The sequence below is a fragment of the Camelus bactrianus genome, chromosome 11, assembly GCF_048773025.1.
Source record: "Camelus bactrianus isolate YW-2024 breed Bactrian camel chromosome 11, ASM4877302v1, whole genome shotgun sequence".
NCBI lineage: Eukaryota > Metazoa > Chordata > Mammalia > Artiodactyla > Camelidae > Camelus > Camelus bactrianus.
The window spans coordinates 41,982,913-42,004,600 of NC_133549.1; the positions used below are offsets into that span (position 1 = coordinate 41,982,913).

The following is a 21,688-nucleotide window of genomic DNA, read 5'->3' on the forward strand; positions in this document are numbered from 1 at the left end:
GGTCTATGGTTTCTGCAAGTGGAGTGTGAGAGCCTGTGTTGCTGACAAGCACATGGTGTGAGTAGGGCCCCAGAGAGAATGGTCAGTGCTGACGTTCTGGCCGTGGGTTCTGGGCCCAGCATACACTCTGCATTGTTTCCATGAGGTGATTGATTCTCTAAGGATAAATGATCTGCTCCATCAGCAGAAAAAGTTGCAATGGATGTGCCGAGTTGTGCTGAACTCCCAGCCTCATGCCCCATGTCCTCCCCCTTTCTCGTTTATTCTTTCCTCCCATCCCCAGCCATGCAGAAAGCATTTGGCATTTCTGTCATTTTGGATTTGGTTGAGGATCGTCATGATGAGCAGTCATGTCACTTTATAATAAAGCAAGGCCTCAAATTATATTAATAGCACTGTATAGGATGCTGAAGGAAAAAGTTGCCACAAATACACCATAATGCTGTCCTGGAGGCCAATGCCACAGGTCCAATCTAGTATAAACCATTGTCTGAGTCATGGTCTTGAAATACTGCCTTCATTTATGTTGCTGCTCGACACTTGTTACCCAGCAAATCTTAGACTCTGCTGCCTGGCCCTCAAGTCTGATCCAGATCTACCCATATATATTCTATTAATTTCCATGTCCCCACTTTCGACTCTAATCGGATGTGTCTCTTTCTCCCTCCTACAACAGTAATGACATAATGATAGCAATAAGTAATTATTAATTACAATAATGAATGTCTTGGGTTTCACTAATAGTCTGAATTCAAATGAAAGGAATATAAAACAACAATAGTGTAATAATGACAGCTAATATGGTAGCCAGCCACCATACTAAATGCACTCCCTTTTAATCTCCAGAACAGTTTTTAAGGAAGGAGCTGTTGTAACCCTCATTTTACATATGGAGAAACTAAGGTACAAATTGGTTAAGAAACTTGCCCTAAAGTTTATATTCTGCTGTTAAATGATAGAACTGGAAATCAAACTCATGTCTGTTTTTTGCCAAAGCCCATTCTGAACCAGCGTGCCGTAGCAGGCCTCAGGTAAGCAGGTGACTGAAGACCAGGAGTGGCTGACACAGTCACATGGCTATTGAGGGCTGTCCTTTTTTCTTGTTCACCGCACTACTCACCAGCGCCGGGAGGATTTTGTCTGCAGCTGGAGCTGCTCAGGGAGCTCTTTCCCAGATCCTGTGTTGGCTCTGTGGGCAGTCACAAACCGGTGGCACCTCAAAAAGGGAAAGGCTCTGAAACTACCTATCCAGGGAGCATTGCTTGGCTTTTCGACCTTTTCCTAAAGATGTATTTAAGATTTGCAAAAATGATTAAAGAACAGTACAACAAACATCCATGTATCCAACACTCTATGTAAGATCTAGAAAGCTGAGTTGGTTTGTGTTCTACCTCCCTTTGCCTTTTTACAGACCCTCTGGTTTTGGTGACCTAGAAAAAGAAAAATAATTCCCTATTACTTACATATGACAACAATACCATTACTGTCACCTTAAAAAAGTAGCACTGATTCCTTAATATAATCAAGAAGCCAGTCAGTGTTCAATATTTCTCCCATTTGTCTCAGTTTCTTAAACAATTGACTTGTTTGAATAAGAATTCAAGAAATGGCACCCATGGTATTCAGTTAATATGTTTCTTAAGTAGCTTTTAATTAATCAATTCCCTTTCCTTCCACTTTCATTTTGATTTTTGATTACAGTTTATTTTGTTAAAGAATTTTGTATAGTTTCCCACATTCTGGATTTTTTAAAATGGCTTGTGATGCCACCTTATTGTCTTGTGAGTTAATTTACACTTTGAATCTGTCAGTTACTCCACAAGGTTCCAAGTTATTTAGCTTCCATAAATAGAAAGGATTCACTGGCCCACAGATAGCTTGGTCTGGCCTGGAGGTCATTTCCGAGGAGTCTTACAGAGTGTCCCAGGTGACAGGGAATGACATTATCAACAGCAGACCATCTCTGTTTAAAAACATTTTGCCTCAGAAGGAACTTTATAACTTCTCTTTGGCAAGGCATTTTCATGTTCCCTCGAGTCAGAGGGGAGAATGGGGGAGCGAGTGCTCTGGTTTTCTTCTTGTGGACATTGTTTGTTGCTTTAAGGATTTCTGGGGCTCAGTGCCAGAACCTCCTTGGGATATTATTGTCTTACAGTTTAGATCTGCTTATCAGGAAACAGAATCCCTGGAGGGTCAGGGAAGAGGAGAATGAGTTTACATTAAAACCAGACCTTTGTTAGTGCCTGCTGGGGTCCTGTATTCTTGAACGTCTAGCTGAGCTGTGGAGTGTAATACTAATGTGAATGTTCTTCAAAACCATAGTTTTCATTACCTGTTCTTTTTGCTGCCACTGCCTAGATGTTATTTAGTAATTACAGTATCTGGACCATTGTAGACAGGAAGAAGTCCAATTTTGTTTTATTTTTGTTTTAGTCTTGCTGCCTTGACCTACTAGTCAACTGTGATAGTTCTGCAGGGTAATGAGTCAATATTAAAGTAAAAAGGTTGAAGATTGTTGAAGTGTGAAACTATGTTCGGCTTTAGTGACTTGATGATTGTAAGAATAAAGTATCTCAATGTCAGTATTTTCATTTAGTTTTAAAGCCAAATAGGTGATAAACCACGGCTAAAAATCTAACATAGAATGGAAAGACATTTAATACATTTATTACAGCCCTACTTACACTTCTATTATAAGATTAATTGGTTATGTTGAGAGGTTTGCTTTAGTTAAAGGCACTGATAACAGTAAATTAATGAAAATCTCTGTGTTGAATTTTACCAGTGTGTTCAAACTTTTCTCTTATATTCCGTAGGTGGAAGTTGGCCTTGGTCATAATCTCTTTTGGTAACTCCAAATACTTAAAACATAAAATATGATTATTATTTACAATAAAAGTGTTAATCAGAGCTGATTTGCAACTTATTGATTGTTCTTCCTTGCTGTGATTATTTAACTAAAATACGACTTCCTATTCACCCCTGTCCACAGTAGCACTAGCACACACATGAGATAATGTTTGAACAGCAGTCTGTAGATGTATTGTGTTGTAATAATGTATTGTGGTATATGTGTTATAAAGCTGTAGCGCCTTGTAGAGAACTGCCAGTATTTTGATGAGACTAGAGTTTAGGGTACATGGTGGATGGAGAGTGTCCAGAAATGAGACCAGACTTGTGGGTGGGGACCAGGTCATGATGAGCTTTGTACGATCTGCAAAAAAGAGTTTTAGTCGCTTCCTTCCAGTGGTGGATGGAAAGCTCTTGTCGTACTTCAAGCAGTAGAGAATTATGAGATTTTTGTATTAAAAAAAAAAATCCTAGATGCAGTGTGGAAAACAGAATAGAGGGACTGGTAGGTAACCATTTAGGAAGCTTTTGCTGTGGTCCCAGAAAAGATGGGGAGAGTCTAAAGTAGGGCCCTGGCCATCTCAGATTTGTAAATGTGAAGTCCCAAAAGAGCAATTTTTAAAACAAAATTTAAAAGGTAGATCCATTTGAAAGATTTAACAGTATTATCAGTGGTTTTCCTAGAAGTACAGGATTTTTTTTTATAAGAGTAAATAAATTAATTTCATATCCCTCTTCTATCCCTAGAAGGCATTTGGCAACAGTTTTCTTGGACCCATATATAAAGGTCTTGTTTGTAAACTGCTGCCAAATCCTTGTGTGTCTGTTGTGAATACACAGTTCATTTAGAGCTTACGGTATGGGGAATGTCAATTGCTTGGTGTTCTTGTGACCAGTAATCACAAGTAAGAGTCTTATTACTCCCCTGTCCTCTCAAGAAGACAGTAGTTTTGAGCAGTTGGCTCCACGCAGAAGTTGCTGCCTCATCTGTATTATTTACGTTATAGTCAGTCTGGGAGATGATGACAGTTCCTCTCCTCCTCCTCCTTCATTGTCACTGTCACCATCCTCATAGCTGACATTTACAAAATAACATGAATGCTTACTGTTTGCCAGGAAGTGTATTAAATATTTTACCTACATGATCAGGTTTAATCCTCATAACACACCGTGAAGTAAATTACTTACTGTCTTCAGTTTACAGATGAGGAAACTAAGGTTCAGAGTGGTTTCAATAACTTGCCCAAAGTCAACGTAGCTTGACAAATGGCAGAACCAAAAATTGAACCCAGTTCTCTCTGACTTTAGTCTGAGCCCTTAACTGCTATGAATATAGTTATTACTTAATGTAATTTAGTAGCAAAAATGATTTCTCTTTTAAAATTTGCTCTTTTATGTAGTCATGCCCAGTGAAAATCCACGTAACCAGACACTGTATTACCTACCCTCCATCTGCAGCTAATAGCAGGAATAAAATGCAAACACATTTTTAAAACATAAAGTGTAGGAAAAACTGGGGAGGGGATGGGGAGGGTGCAGAATAGGGAAACTATTTACATTTCTAGCTTTTTTTCAAGGCAGGATATTCACGTATGCCTTTGCTATTTTTTTTTTTTTTTGGCTTGAAGTATAGCGGTTTCTGAAAGAAGAGAGACATTCAAATTGAAATATAATTCACTCTTTTAAAGTATACAGCTGAGTGGGGTTTTGCTTTGTTTTGTTTTTGGTATATTACAAATTTCTGCAACCACCACCACTATCTAATTCCACAACATTTTCATCATCCTAAAAAGAAACCCTATACTCATTATCAATTCTTCCCCATTTCTCACTCCTGAGACACTCATTTTAAAACCTATTAAATACCAAAGCTCATCCCAAAGCTATGGAAAAGATTTTGAGACTATCTATAATTTCTCTCTTTAAGGTGGGTGATGATGAAGATGAGGAGGAGGAGGAGGAGGATGATAGCAGCTAACCCCTGTGTAGTGCTTACTTTGTGTATGGTGCCATTCTAAGTGCTTTACATATATTAACTCATTTAAATTTCAATATGATCCTGTGAGGTAGGTTCTATTACTAAACCCATTTTATAGGTGAGGAAATTAAGGCACAGAAAAGTTAAGCAACTTGCCTCATCACATAACTCTAATAAGGGATGGAGCTGGAAGATATATCTGGGCAGTCTGGCTTTGTATTCTGTGCTTTTAATTATTATATATGCTTTAAGCTGATCATATTTATGTTTGAAAATTACATGAAGACCTTGAAAACATCATGCTAAGTGAAAGAAGCCCGTCACAAAAGACTACATATTGTGTGATTCCAGACAAAGTAGATTACTGGTTGGCTGAGGTGGGATGGGTAGAGAGACTTTCGGGAGGAAATGGGAAGTGACTGCTAATGGGTATGGTTTATTTTTGAGATGATGAAAATGTTCTAACATTGATAGTGGTGCAGGTTGCACAATTTTGAGAATATACTAAAACCCATTGAATTGGTCACTTTAAATGGGTGCATTATATAATACGTGAATTTTGACTCAGTAAACTTGTTTTTAAAAAATAATATGAAGATAAATGACCAGAATAATTTTCCTTAGGATACCCTTTTGTCTTCATCTGGAAAAAAATTGTAAACACACATACACACACACTTTTCCCCCCTTTTTTCTCTTATATTTGGGGGTGCTCAGTCGTTTGCAACTAGTTCCAATTCTAACCATTATACTTGCCTATTCAAAAATTTCAAGGGCTTCCAAGTACCTAAAAATCAAAGCCCAACCTTCCTAATAGGAAATGAGTCCTGTGAGACCATGTACAGTGATGTGGGAAAGGGTAGCATGATCATTGGGGATATGAATGCATGTTTTGATATATAACTTAAAGTAATTTAGTGTGTTAAATCATTCATTCTGCAGATATTTATGGAGGGTCTGCTGTGTACCAGGCAGTGCTCCAGGTATTGATATACATCAATGAATAAAACAGACTAAAGAATCCTTAGATATAGAGCATGTAGGAGATAAGCACTAATCCTGTAGGCTTCATAGAGGAGGTGTCATGAATTGGATCTTAGAAGATAATAGGAGTTTACCCAGATAATAAGAGTTGTATGTGTTTGATGAAAGAGTGATGTGCTCAGCTGGTCCAGTCAAAATAACTAACATCATATTGTGCCCCTCCCCCCCCTTTTGGCTGTGCAACAGGTAACTTCAAAATCTCAATGGTGTATTACAGCAACCATTTGTCTTCATTTTCATAGGTCTGAGAGGGCTGAGATTTATAGGACAAGGTAAAGGAGGAGAGAGTGTGGCAAATGGATATAGGAGCAGGAATCTGCTTGGGGATTTATCTCAGGTCTTTGGCCAAGCACTGGACCAGGCATGAGTAGGGCAAGACTCTGTGAGGCCTGACACAGCAGCTACTGTGGGGCTAAGAGCTGAGTAAAGATACCTGAAGGTGCACAGTACTCAGAAATATTGGATATCTAGTCTAGCCAGAGTAGAGGGACTTGGAGCACTTAAGGCATTCATTTGAGACCCCAGCTAGGACAACTTTAGGAGTGAGAGCAATACCCTCCCTCAAGAGATGTACTTTAAATATAAAGACATAGGTATGTTGAAAGTTAAAAGAGAGAGAGAGAGAGAAAGGAGAAAAAAAGAAAAAAAGATATGCCATGTAAACAGTAAGCCTTAAAAGCTGGCATGGCTATATTAATGTCAGAGAAAGTAAACTTTAAGGTAAGGAGATAAAGAGGGACATTTTATTATGATAAAAGGGTCAATTCTTCAGGCTGGTAGAAAAATTTTTAATGTGCTTTTATCTAATAACAGAGCTTTAAAATACATGAAGTGAAACAGAATTAAAGAGAAAAGCGAATCCTAATAAGAGGTAGGAATTTAACATTCCTTTCCTAGTAGTAGTAGAGAAAGTAGGTGGAAAATCAGCAAGGATATATATATATAAGATGAATGATACCATCAATCTTCTTAACCTAACTGACATTTATAGAACACTCTTCTCAATAACTGCAGAATATACATTATTTTTACATGTACATAGAGCACTCAGTATGATAGACTATATGCCAGGATATAAAACATTTCAATAAATTTAAAATTATATAAACTATGTTTTCTGACCACAGCAGAACTAAACTGGAATTTAATAACAGAAAGATTTCTGGATATTCAAAATACTTAGAAAGTAAATACCACACTTCTAAATAACCCACAGTTAAAAGAATAAATCATATGGGAAATTTTAGTTGAATGAAAGTGAAAGCACTGTATCAGAATCTGGGGGATGCAGCTAAAACAGTGTTTAAAGGGAAATTCATAGCTTTAGGTGCTTCTATTAGAAAAGAGGAAGAGTTTAAAATCTGTTTATCTAAGTTTTCACGGGAATGAGAAGAACAAATTAAACCTGAAGTTAAGGGAGGGAAATAATAAAAATAATGGAAGAAGAAATCAGTGGAATAGAAAACAGACAAGCAATAGAAACATTTAACAGAGTCAAAAGTTGGTTCTTTGAAAAGATGGACAAAATTGATAAATTCCTAGAAAGACTAAGAAAAAATACAAATTTCCAGTATCATCATAGATCATACAGATATTAAAGGCTTAATAAAGGTATGTTTTGAACAGCTTTATGCCAGCAAATTTGACAGCTTGGACTAAATGGACAAATTTCTTGGAAAAATATAGCTTATTCAGATCAACAACAGGAAGAAATGAAAAATTTGGATAGCTCTATATCTGATAAAGTTATTGATTTTTTAATGAAAAACCTCTAAGTTTTCCTGGCCCAGATTATTTCATTAATGAATTATATTAAATATTTAAGGATGAAATAAATACCAGTCTTACAGAGACTTTTTCAGAAAGTAGAGGAGAAAAGAACACTTCCCAGTTCCTTATGTGGCTAGCCTAACCCTTATAGGCACATCTGAGAAGGACACTTGAAGATTACAGACTAATATCCTTTGGGAAACATAGGTGTAAAATCTTCAACAAAATAGCAAATTTGCACTATATAAAAAGAGTAATACATCATAAGCAAGTAGGATTTACTCCAGATATGCAAGGTTGACTTTATATTTGAAAATCAGTGTAATTTGCCACATTAACAGAATAAAGGGGGAAAAAAACATGATCATCTCAGTAGATATAGAAAAAGCATTTGATAAAATTCAAAAACTATTCGTGGTTTTAAAAAAAGCCAAAACAAAACAGTACAGGGAACTGGAGCAAAGTCCTAAACTGTGATTCTTGGTAGGAATCACAGTGATCAAATGTGCTAACTGCCAGAGGACTCTGAAATCTCTAGGACGTAACTAATTGGCATGTGATTTGTATGTATTTGCTATTTGTTAGGGAATTAGTGTTCCAGCGTATATCAACTACCATGTACTATTGTTGGCTAGTTTCTGTGTCAGTTTTGTAATCTTACTTTTAAAATACCATCTTTGTTCTCCATCTGTCGTGGCAGTCTGTATCATAAATCTCCCACCTGTTTGTTTCTCCCTTATTCTTGTCCCAGCTATAGTTCTTAGTGTTTTGCTCCTAGATTGACAGGCTTCCATATAGATATATTATTTTCTTTGCATATCATACCATTGCCCCTCCTTTCCTGTTAGAAATCTCTTTTATATCAGGTGAACCTTTCCATTGTTGAATTTTAGATTTGAACATCCTGATTTAGGGCATTAAATCCTTCTCATTGACACCATCTAAGGAATCCACCATTCATCCAGTTTGCTGTATCTTGGCCTAACTCTCTGGTTCATCTTGAACAGAAACTACCAGAAGATTCCATACATACATTTTCCTTTTAAGTATCGTGACTCTAGTTTCTGTAACTAAAAGCATCAGTTTTTGCTTGTTTGTATAAAGCTGCTGGTCCTTGTTTTCCATGGTCCTTGGATGTTGGTACTGCATACAGTGATTTAGAATCACCTACCCTGAGAATAGTCTCAATTATTTTTAACTCCAGTTGCACAGTTTCTTTCCTCTGTGTTTTTCTTCCTCAGAATCTTTAGCTTTCTAAATTCCTTTCCTGATTCTTTCTTCCAAAATATCAGGAATATTTTATACTCTAAAATAGGCTGAAGGGTAGAGAAACGCCTTATTGTCTTTTAAATCTTCTTTAGCCAAAAAACTAGCTTGCACTTGAAAGAGATAAGGGAAAGAAACAAGACAGCTTACCTTGCAGATCTTACTTTCATATCTTGGAACACTGTGTTAATAAATTTTCTTGGCATCTCCTGGAAACTGTCTTAAAAACTGCCTGTCATCACATGTTTATCTTGCTCTTTGTTAGCTGCAGCTTCACCCTCAGGTTTCACTTTATGGTTTCAGCTTCATCTGCACTTCTGCAGCTGCTATCGGATGTTTTATCTGGGCATTTATTATATGTACAACATGTCAGAGCTGTTAATTTTAATGTGTCACTAAGCTACTTAGCTCAGACATGTCCAGAGTATTTGCTTATGAGTCAATGATTCTTAAATTTCATCATTGAGATTCATGCATGATTTAAGAAATGGGAACCTGAGTGATCACCTAAGGAACTCTTAGGTTGACCCATTTGAAAAATGTTTCTTTAGTATAAATTTCCTCAACTTGGTAGTCCTAAAATATTAATCTTGGGACCTTCCTCCACCAGTGCAATTTGTCAAAAAAGACAAAATTGATGTAGAGATTATAAGCAGTTAAAAAAATAACTGCAAAAAGGAGAAAAATAATCAGCTTAATGTAGGAGATAGAGGGGGAGGGTGGAATCCTTTAAGTTAGTTGAAGCAGCTATACCATAAGTCAATCCTGAAGCTTTCTTAATTTAAATTCTGTCTTTTGTCACAATTATAGAAGTATTTAGATGTTTTAGACGAGAAGCGTTCAGTTTAAATCCTGAAAAGGACTGAAGGGTCCTTCCATGACTGTCAGGAACTCCGATCTGTGTCCCATTCCATCTACTGAGGTTGTTGCCTTCCAACTTGGGACAAGTTTGAAATAAGCAAAATGTAGAATAATTTGTAAGACAGTTTGTGATAGCAGATTCCTTTCCTTTTCTACCCTCGTTTCTCTGGTCATCCCACCAAAGTCAGAGCAGGATTTTTTTTTTTTTTCTTACAGTCCAACATTCCATAACCTGTTTTAGCAAGGTACATGTTGTGAGTCAGTGCTGCTGTCATCAGGAGAGCCCAGTGGGTTGGAAGATGCTGTTGGAGGGCAGCTGGCCCAGGCCGTGCTGCTCAGCCTCACTGGGGACACTGTGATCATGATGGGCTCTACTTTTCCTCTTCATCTGTTGCTGGTTCTCTGAGTAATCACCTGGCAGTGACTGCTGACCTTCTGTCCAAAATGAACTCCAGCGATGTAAACCAGAGGAGGAAATACTGTTTTCCTAGCTTCTCTCATTTCCTTCCTGAAGTAGATTTAGACTTCATTTTCTGACACCTCTTATCCTTATACCCAGAGGGAAGAGCCCATTCTTTTTAGTCCTGTGTTGTCAAGAATAAGAGAACTGTGCAACTGCTTTTGAGGTTAAATATTACTTTTCATTGCTTGGACTTGAAGTTTTTTAAATGGATTCCCATTCCCAAAAATTGTTGTTTTATGGAGAGTTAAGTTTCAAGACATAAGGAAATTTCCAGATGCTCATGAAAGCAGGTTCCTTTGAAGGAATCTATCCTGGAGAGTCCCTACCGAGAAGCCCCTCTTCCTAGCTCCCCTCAAGTTGGCAGAGAGACAGACCTGTGCCACTCCCAGCACACCTCCTTCGTAAGAGCAAACAAGAAATGAGAAACTGTTTATCAGTTAAGACTCCTTTAGAAATTTTGTTCTGAAAGTCCAGAATTTAGACTTGTACTAGGAATTGGGCAGTATTAGGAAGAATGTGTAAGGTGGCATCAGTGCTTTTTGAAAGAATATAATAAATTTTCAGAACTCACACATTGCGTCCTACTTTCCTAGTAGTAAAATAGATTGCTCAGAATTTCAAAGCAAGAATTTAGAATTTGAGTCCTATGTACTCAAAAGTGGACGGGTTTTTTGTTTGTTTTGGAGGGCGAGTGCAGGGGAAACCAGGCATCAGTTTTTTTTTCTTAATATTTTTTAAGCCTTCAGAATTTACATCTATACGTCTTATCTCTCATCTAGATTTAGAATGGTGGATTTAGGAAACTTTATAGCTTCCTATATTTTCTGTCCCCATTTTTTTCATGCATAGTTCTCATACATTCTAAAAATCGTTTTGGGCATATATCATCCATCAGGGGCCCAGCAGAATGTAGAAGGCATACTCAAATTGGATAATTTGAGGAGGTCCCACTTAAAATGGAATGAACAGGCTTAGGGAAAATAACCAAGAATTGTACTGTACCTGAGGGATGCAGGTCAGCCACCCCAGCCTTCAGGGCAGGGAGCCGGGTGGTGCCTGACTCAAGGGAAAGAGCTGTTTTGAGGAGGTCTTCTGACAGTCTCTGTGGCCTTTAGTAGAACAACACAGCCAACTCACAGCCCAGCAGAGAGGGAACCAGGGAAGTAAATACCCAGCCTCATCGTTCCTCTGCCTTTAGCTTTCCTGCTGGTGCCAGAACTTGGCTGAACATAACTGGAAGCCAGAGGCAAGGAAGGGCCCTGATGCAGTTCTCGTGGGTCAGCCTCATGGAGCACAGAGCAGGGCAAAGGGTGGAGGACAGACCTGGGAGGGGGAATGGAAGACACCCAGCACCGCCTCATTGTTTGGTGTTCTCAGTCTGTCCCAGGTTTGATATCAGTATCTATCAGGGGAAAAGTTTATAGTTTGTTATCTCAGGAGATTTTTTTTAGGTAAAGTATGTTCAGACTTGTAGATATATTGCTTGTTAAAAATTGCTGAAGTTTCCCAGGCCTTCTTTCACATTCTCTCACATCTTATGGCGCAGATTTTTAAAAATCTCTTTTATTATGGTAAATATGTATATAACACAGAATTTACCATTTTACCACTTTTAAGTGTAATGTACTGTAGCATTAAGTGCATTCACACTGTTTTACAACCATCGCCACCATCCATCTACAGAGCTTTTCCATCTTCACAAACTGAAACTACCCATTTTCCTTCCCCTCATCCCCTGGTAACCACCTACTTTCAGTTTCTGAGTTTGACTACTCTTGATACATCATGTAAGTGAAATCACACAGTATTTGCCTTTTTGTGACTTAGCATAGTATGCTCAAGGTTTATCCATATTGTGGCATGTATCAGAATGCCCTTCCTTTTTAAGGCTGAATAATGTTCCGTTGTATGTATGTGCCACAGTTTACCTATTCACCTGTTGATGGACACTTGGGTTGTATGATACACATTTTTTAAATGTTGTTTTATCTCTGAGTATGTTTTCATTAATAGATTCCCTCTCATGACTAACTTTTACACATCCTGTCTGATGTTTCACAAATATATGCAAGGTCATGTAAGAGCAAGGGAGCTGGGGCTTGAAAAGTGGAGGTGGGCTTGAGCAAGAGGGGAGGACATCATCCGGAGAAAGTAGAGAGAGGGGAATCTTTAAATGTGTGGAAAGGCAGTGGAACGTACCATGGAAATGGCATGTAAACTGCACGTTCTGGACAGAAAGTGTGTTATAGGAGCAGAGAGCATTTTGATTGGATAGGACCGCACAAGGACGGTTTACGAATAAGTGGGGTAAGTAAGATGTGGTTAAAAAAATTTAAAGTTTGACCTGAAAAAAAGTGTGCTGTGCCAGACAAGTGTAAGAAAACTGAATTAAAAAGGGGTTCTTGTGAGGATTGTCTCAGCCTTTAATATTCTAGAATTTTTATGCCCTTCCAAGAGGGATATGGCTTATAGCCTTCCTCAGGTTTGTAATGACCGTAGAACTCTTGTATTTGAGAGTAATGTGATTAGTGTTCTCAGAACATGTTTTGGGGAAATGGGAGAGACTAAGCTAAGCTTCTTAGGGGCAGGAACTATAACTTATCTCACAATATCTTCAGTGTTCCTTGATGTTTCATGGGAGTAAAACTGGATTAAGAGGTAGCTGCCAAGGTCATTAGTTACAAAAAGTGTTAAAAATATCCTTGAGGCACTTGAAAAAAAAACACTGCAGATTTAAGAGTCAGTTCTCCCCTCCTTCCCTTCCCTCCTCCCCTTCTCTCTGAAAGATAAGCTTGAGTATCTCCTTCTGAGACAGTGGTCAGGTTATCTGCAGGGTTTATTTTGTCCTGTGTAGGGTGGGTACTTTGGGATAGGGGTTGAGTTGCTTAGAACAGTAGAGGAGAGTTTACAGGCTCCTGTCAGTCACCAGCAGAATTAGAGAATAAATATTTAAAGAATATTGGGTTAAAGGATCATAAAATTATTAGCTTACCCAGTAGAGCCAAATTTTTAGCCTGTGTGGGAATTTGACTCCATTTATCTGGTTTAATATTTGTTGAATATGTGAATGAATTATAGAGAATAGGAAGACCTTGTAAATCCTTAAGCAACTATGTAGTATGTAAAAATTGACAGTTTAAAAGGTTAACCAAGTTCACTGACAGATTAATGGGGACAAAAGACTTGTATTTTTGGCCAAGAAGAGAGGAAAATGGTACTTCAGAAAGGAAGAAACCTGTAAACAAATAGTAAATTCTAGTTAAGGTATATGCTGAAATTCTGGGGGAAATAACTGTACTTTATTTTGAAATGTGTCAAAAATAAAAAAAATATTTGCAGTGCATCAAAAAATAAGATGGATTGTTAAATGGATAGAGATAGGTGATGTGTGATAAAGTGACTGCAGTAAGATGCTAGAACCTAGATGGTAGGTGTAAAATTCTTTCAACTTGGCTGTTTGAAAATTTTCATAGTAAAATGTTGGAGAACCAAAGAGAGAAAAATGAAATTCAAGAGATTTTGAAGGAAGAACCAGTGAGATTTGAGAGTAGCAATGTTTATAGTAGAAAGAATGTGGGCTCTGGAGTCAAACTGACCTGAATTCTGGTTCTGGCTTAGCTTTTTGCTAGCTTTTTGGCTGTACGTGGAAATCTGACATCTGGCAACTTCAGAGGTTTTTGGTTTTGCTTTGCTTTTAAAATTTTTTTATTTTTTAAATTGAAGTATAGTCAGTTTACAGTGTTGTGTTAATTTCTGATGTACAGCATAGTGATTCAGTTACACATATCTATATTCCTTTACATATTCTTTTTCATTATAGGTTATTATAAGATATTGAATATAGTTGCCTGTGCTATACAGTAGGACCTTCCTGTTTATCTATTTTATGTATAGTAATTAGTATCTGCAAATCCCAAACCCCCAATTTATCCCTTTACCCCCACCCTTTCCCCTCAATAACCATAATTTTGTTTTCTGTGTCTGTGAGTCTGCTTCTGTTTTGTGAATAAGTTCATTTGTGTATTTTTTCCTGATTCCACATGTAAGTGATACATCATATAGTACTTTTCTTTCTCTTTCTGGCTTCACTTAGGATGACAATCTCCAGGTCCATGCATATTGCTGCAAATGGCATTATTTTATTCATTTTTATGGCTGAGTAGTATTCCATTATATATGTTTACCACATCTTCTTCTTCTAGTCATCTGTCAGTGGACACTTAGGTTGGTTCCATGTCTTGGCTATTGTAAATAGTGCTGCTGTGGAACACTGGGGTGCATGTATCTTTTAGAATTAGTTTCCTCCAGATATATGCCCAGGAGTGGGACTGCAGAATCATATGGTAACTGTATTTTTAGTTTTTAAAGGAATCTCCGTGCTGTTTTCCATAACAGCTGCACCAAACTACATTCTCACCAACAGTGTAGGAGGCTTCCCTTTCTGCACACTCTCCAGTATTTATTGTTTGTGGACTTCTGAATCATGGCCATTCTGACTGGTGTGAAGTGATACCTCATTTTAGTTTTCATTTGCATTTGTCTAATAGTGATATTGAGCATCTTTTCATGTGCCTGTTGGCCATTTGTATGTCTTCATTGGAGAAATACTTGTTTAGGTCTTCTGCCCATTTTCTCATTGAGTTGTTTATTTTTTTGTTACTGAGTTGTATGAGCTGTTTGTATAGTCTAGAAATTAAGCCTTTGTCAGTTACATCATTTACAAATATTTTCTTTCATTCCAAAGGTTGTCTTTTCATTTTGTTTATAATTTCCTTTGCTGTGCAAAAGCTTATAAGTTTAATTAGGTCCCATTTGTTTATTTTTGCTTTTATTTCTGTTGCCTGGGCAGACTGCCGTAGAACATTGCTAAGATTTATGTTGGAGAATGTTTTGCCTGTGTTTTCTTCTAGGAGGTTTATAGTGGCTTGTCTTATGTTTATGTCTTCAAGCCATTTTGAGTTTATTTCTGTGTATGGTGTGAGAGAATGTTCTGACTTGATTGATTTATATGTGGCTGTCCAATCTTTCCCAGCACCACTTGCTGAAAAGGCTGTCTTTTCTCCATTGTATACTCTTGCCTCCTTTGTCAAAGATTAATTGACCCTAGATGTGTGGGTTTATTTCTGGACTCTCTGGCAACTTCAGAGTTAAGTATATTACTCAGTGGTGGCCCTGGGATTTGCACCCAAGAACCCTGGCTCTAGCACCTTGGCCTCTACCTTGCAGTGCGGGGGTGTTACAAGCTCCTAGCTCAGTGTCTGGCACATGATAGATTCTCAAATGGTAGCTGTTGCTATTAGTGTACCATCTGTGGGCTGTGGAGGATGAAGTCCAAGATTTTAATGTTTGATCTGAAAGGCTTATATGGTTAATTTAGTTTTAGATAAGTGGAAGTAGAGATTTTGATATGAATAGTTAGTTCCACATATTTTCTTAAAATTCAGTAAGTCATTTGCTCACCAAAAATTACTCACTGAGCATCACTCTAGACCAGTGAACAACACAGACAAAAATCTCCTCCCTCACAGAGTTTTATGTCTTGTAAGGGTTTGAAGAAGGAAGGCTCTTCAAGGAGCCTCAAATGCAGAATGACTCTCTAGAGGTGGAAAGGCAGGCATTTACCAGCAAGAGAAAAAGTGTTGTTTTCAAAGCAAACTTTCTGATGGCCCTGACATCATGCCATATAGGCAGTTACTTCTGCTTTCTCTCAAGCCCATCTGCGTTCTGATTTCCTCCACAGTTCTTTTTCCATCTGGAGTTGGTGGAACAGTTTATGTATAAGCTAGTTATGATTAAGTTTCAAAATAACATGCTCTGTCTTCTAAAATGCCCTGGGCAGAAACGGTCATTGTTGCTTTTCATACTGTATACAGAGCAGAGAAGACTGAGATGAAATTCATGATATTTCACGTAAAACAGAGGACATTAAGATCTCCTCTCCAGTCTCACCCACGAGTCCTGTAGTTTAGCCAGGCTCTGACTTCAGCCCCCTTCCAGGGTGTGTATTCCTCAGTGATTACACACTCCTTCCAATAGGGTAGGAGGTCAGTCAGTAAAAGTATTTATTGAGCCAGACCCTCCTCTGCTTCTGAGTCATTTTCTGGTAAAGCAAGAAGTTCTCAGGGAGAAGCTTTAACTCTTTCAGATCACAAAGGTTACTCCTCTATGTAAGAGGATAGCTTTCCAAGTCATCCTTTGGGGTTTATGCTAATTCTAATTCTCTACTTGATATTTTAGATAATGAGATATATTTAATCTGATAGTGAGATGGAATTTGAGAAAGTGTATTTGTAGAAGAAGGCAAATAATATCCACTTTGGCCCAACCTTGAGGAGTTGTTTTAATAATGTATAGATGGTTAAGGGTTTTGCAAAATATTGTTTGTTTTAGGGGAAAAAATATTTATTATACCACCCTTATGTGGAAATCTGACATCTGGCAACTTCAGCTAACTGGAAGACAGCCAGAAAATAAGAAAGGGGCCTCAGAACACATAAAATAACTGTTGAAGAACTCTAGCCCTACCACATGTACTTGACCACCGCAGAAGAATTTGTTAGCCTCGCATATGGAGCATGTTTACTTTTTATTTATCTGGGAACTTTTAATAATTTTGGTGGTGTATGTGTGGTCCCATGCCCCCAGCAGATTATAAACAGCAGTCTAGAAAAAGGTAGAAAAGTTAACAGAAGAAATAAACTCATAGTAGAGGGAAGGCTGACATTAAAAGAGAAAGACCCAAAAGTTACATAGTACTGGCATTATGTATTACAGCAGGGTACAGTAAGGTATGGTCTTAGTAATGAACTTGTGTCCATCAGGCAAGGAGGAAATCATGTTCAATGTCTTTTATTGAAGAAGGCAGGGATGAATTTAATGTGTCTATTTTTAAACATGGTCAGAGTTTAACCAAGTTCTGACATGTTGAAATGGTAAATTCTGTAGTGTTTATATATTTGAAATATCCCATTCTCTGGTGATGCTGTTGGTGACACAGATGTGATCTTGTAGCTGATCATGGAAATGGTGTTTAGTAACAGTTTAACATTTCTTGAGCACTTATTGTATCAGCCCTGTCCCAGGTCCTTTCACGCTATTAGCATACTGGTTAAGGCTTTGGAGACAGGTAGATCTGGGTGGACAGATTACATAGCCTCTCTGAACTTGTATCCTCACCTGTAAAATGGGAACCAATTATATACAACAGGGTTGTGGTGAGGACTCAATGAAAGTCATAATACAATGCATGGCACATAGTAAGTGCTCAAATATCAGGCATTAATGTGATTATTTTTATCATTATCATCATCCTCTTGATAATTATTATGCAAATATAATTGTCTCCATTTTTCTGAACGAGGAAGCTGAAGCCCAGAGAGTTGAGTTAACATATCCAAGGTGAAAAAGCTAATAAATAGTGGATCTGGGATTTGAACCTTGATCTCTATGGCTCCAGGCACCTAGTACTTTGCATTCACATTATGCTGCCTCCTTGGTGTGTGATTTTATATATATATGTTTAATACTTAGAGAAAATATGTGGTGAGAGAGGATAGAGGTTGTGGGAATTTTCTAGCCACTTCTCTTTTCCATTGTGTACCCAAGTCATCTCATTATAGAAAAAAAAAGGTTCAGTAACACAATGATAATAAGCTCTTTTCACTCAACAGTTCAGATTTCATATGTAATGTTTAATTGTGTTGCATGAGTCATTAAAATCTTATAAGTACTTAGCATTAATAGACGGAACAATTTATTATATGCCTAACATATTTATCCACATCATTCTTAGATTTAAACTTTATGAAGCTATAACCGTCTTTTTTTTTGTAATTAGGCACTTGGTGCTTTTTGGTGCAAATTATAGTTATATGTGAGATGAAAGTTAGAATCCTCATCTCCACCAACACCAAATGAATACTTAAGGTAAATAAAGGAAAATAGACTTGGGGTCTGGACACTGGAGATCTTCTACTGCTCCTTATAAAAGACCTAGAAGTGTAGGTAATCATGGCTGATGATTTACAGGTGGACATATGCACTCTGTTTATTACCTCCCTTTCTGTTGCTTAACCGTGTCCTTAAGCTCCCTTGACACAAAGTAATGGACACAACATCTTATTATAGGACAGACTCCATAACAGGTAGTATGCAAGGTTGGGGCATAGGTGTCTTTGAACCAAATACATGTTCTTGATCTGGCATAGTGTACTAAATCTTGTTTGGAGGCACCATTTACATAGCCCTTTCTTGTTCTTTTTATGGATTTTTATTTTTCAGTGCATTTTAAATCTGGGCCACTGGGGTGTGATCCTGCAGCTGTTCTTCAGGACAGGTTACATTTTTTGGCAGACACAATCTCAGTAGGTAGGAGCCAGAATGCCCTCAGTCTGAATCCTGGCCCTGCTGCTAAACTCTGTGATCTTGGACAAATTAAGTTTTCTAACTTGTTGAACCTCAGTACCTCCATCTTTAAGATAGCTATGGGGAGAGGCTACATCAAACTGAGAAGCTTTTTGCATAGTGAAAGGAAACTAACAACAAAATGAAAAGGCTACCTACTGAATGGGAGAAGATATTTGCAAATGATATATCTGATAAGGAGTTAATACCCAAAATATATAAAGAACTCATGCAAGCAACATTAAAAAAATTAAAATATGAGCAGAGGTTCTGAATAGACATTTTTCTAAAGAAGACATACAGGTAGCCATTAGGTACATGAAGAGATGCTCAGCATCACTAATCATAAGGGAAATGCAAATCAAAACCATGATAAGATATCACCTCACACCTGTCAGAATGGCTATTACCAAAAAGACAACAAATAACAAGAACTGGTGAGGATGTAGAGAAAAGGGAACCCTCATGCACTGTTGATGGGAATGTAAATTGGTGCAGCTGCTATGAAAAATAGTATGGAGGCTCCTGAAAAAATTAAAAATAGGACTACAATATGATCCAGCAGTTCCACTCCTGGGTATTTATTCAAAGAAAGCTAATTCAAAAAGATATGTGCACTTCTGTGTTCATTGCAGCATCACTTACAATAGCCAAGATATGGAAGCAACCTAAGTGCCCATCAATAGATGAACAGATAAAGAAGATATTGTGTGTGTGTGTATATAGAATATATATATGTATATATATATATATGTATATGTATATATATCTATATATGCAATGGAATACTACTCAGCCATAAGAAAGAATGAAATCTTGCCATTTTTGATAACATAGAGGGTATTATGCTAAATGAAATAATTTAGAGAAAGACAAATACTGTATGGTTTCACTTATATGTAAAATCTAAAAAACAAAACAGATGAACAAACAAAGTAGAAACAGTCATAAATACAGAGAACAAGCAGATGGTTGCCAGAAGGGAGGGGGATGAGGGGAGGAAAGAAATAGGTGAGAGAGGTTAAGAAGTATAAACTTCCAGCTGTAAAATAATGGTGTATTTTATAGGTGTGAAATGTACAGTGTGGGGAATATAATCAATAACTATGCAATATCTTTTGTGGTGACGTTGTAACTGGACTTATTGTGATGATCATTTTGAAATGTACAGAAATACTGAATCACTGAGTTGTATAACAGGAATTAACATAGTGTTATAGGTCAGTTATACGTCAAAAACAAACTCGTGAAAAAAGAGGTCAGATTTGTGGTTACAAGAGGTGGGGTTGAGGGAAGGGGGAATTGGATGAAGGCAGCCAAAAGGTACAAACTCCCAGTTATAAGATAAATAAGTACTAGGGATGTAATGTACAAATGATAAATATAATTAACAGTGTCCTATATTATATATGAAAGTTAAGAGAGTAAATCTTCAGATCTCATCACAAGGAAAAATATATTATTCTGTTTCTTTAATTTTGTATCTGTATGAGACGATGGATGTTCACTAAACTTACTGTGATAATCACTTCATGATGTACTTATACAGTGCTGTATGTCAATTATATCTCAATAGAACTGAAAGAAAAAAATTAAAATATATGTGGAAATACAAAGAGAGAAAATAAGTAAGCAAAAAAAGGTAGTTATGGGGAATAGATGAATTGCCATATTTAAAATTCCAACTTTTTAAATGCCATATTTTAAAAGTACTTTCTTACTCAGTACTTCACAAATGTTAATTTCCATATTGCCTTCCTCAGGCATATTGAAGTCTATGTTTCCAACTTGCATGTTTTCTGTCATTCACAGCTATAGGTCACTTTTTTTTTTGAATTCCAGAATGACTTTGAAAATCAGATGAAACTATATGTTTTTAAAGAATTAAATGAGACAGTACTTTGATTTTTTTAGAGTACAAACTTCTTATTTGCTTAGCTTTGACTTCATTATAAGTACCTTTATATCTTAATCATAATTCTCAAAATACAGATCTATATTACAATGTCTTAAATACTTACACTTTCCCGCTTCTTTGACCTTTCTTTCCAGATTATAAAGCATGGAGGCTGGCTCAGTGGTTCGAGCCATCTTTGACTTCTGCCCTAGTGTATCAGAAGAACTGCCACTCTTTGTGGGAGATATTATCGAGGTGTTGGCAGTGGTGGATGAATTTTGGCTTCTAGGAAAGAAAGAGGATGTGACAGGTAAGAGGCTCATAATTCTTTACGTACAAAGTAGAGCGAAGGCCCTCCCTTCTTTCCATATTAAAAATAAAGATTTGGTGGGAAGCCCCATATATAAACTTCAGACCCTTTTGTGTTTTCCCTATGTCTTTGCTGTGGTTTCTACCAGTGAGGGGAGAGTGTCTGTTATCATTCCATCTCTCCTTATTTGCTCTTCAAAGGTTGACATGGTTAGGTCCCAGCTGCCCTCTAGATCTGTGGTTAGCCTAAATTTATTAAAGCTGCCATCTACCCTAGATGCACTTACCTCCCACTTTCCATGCACCTGGTTTCCTTTCTTCTGTTCTTGAAAACGTATGTTAGTGCCAGTTTCTTTCATGAATTTGCTGAGGGAAGTCTGGAAGTTCCCCCCCACACTGTGTACCTATGTTAAATCCAGTCCTTAATACATATATTTATGTAAGTCTGGGCAGGAGTACATCATACAGTCCTTAGAACAAACTCAGTTCACACTTAACCCACATTTGGGAGATGATAGTCTATTTCCCAGTAGAAATGATGTCTCCACTGAGATAAAGAGGCAAAGAGGATAGGCAGAGAGTATTGCTTATTCAAAGGCCCTGGAACGAGAGGGAGAGAACATGGAGAGAACTGAACATGAGAACAGTTCAGTCTGGCATGAAGGCTTAAGAGGAGGAGGGGATATGACATGGGGAGATGAGCAGAAGCTGGATCACGGAGGACAGCGCATGCCACGGTAATGAGTTCCGGAAATGGGGTACTGTGAATGTGCTTTAAGCACAATCAGATTTGTATTTTAGAAAGGTCACTGCTGCAGATTGAAGAATGATAAGAAAGGGCAAAGCC

General features: G+C 37.5%; 1 protein-coding gene across 2 annotated transcripts in view; it reads left to right on the forward strand.

Moving 5' to 3' along the window:
• The window catches only part of DNMBP (dynamin binding protein), a 92,681-nt gene that overhangs the window by 9,157 nt on the left and 61,836 nt on the right, over positions 1-21,688 (forward strand). For both annotated transcript variants that reach the window (XM_074373780.1, XM_074373779.1), the window contains one exon: positions 20,688-20,842. In XM_074373780.1, the coding sequence (XP_074229881.1) occupies positions 20,698-20,842 (145 nt within the window). In that variant the 5' untranslated portion in view covers positions 20,688-20,697. The remainder of the gene's footprint in view (positions 1-20,687; positions 20,843-21,688) is intronic.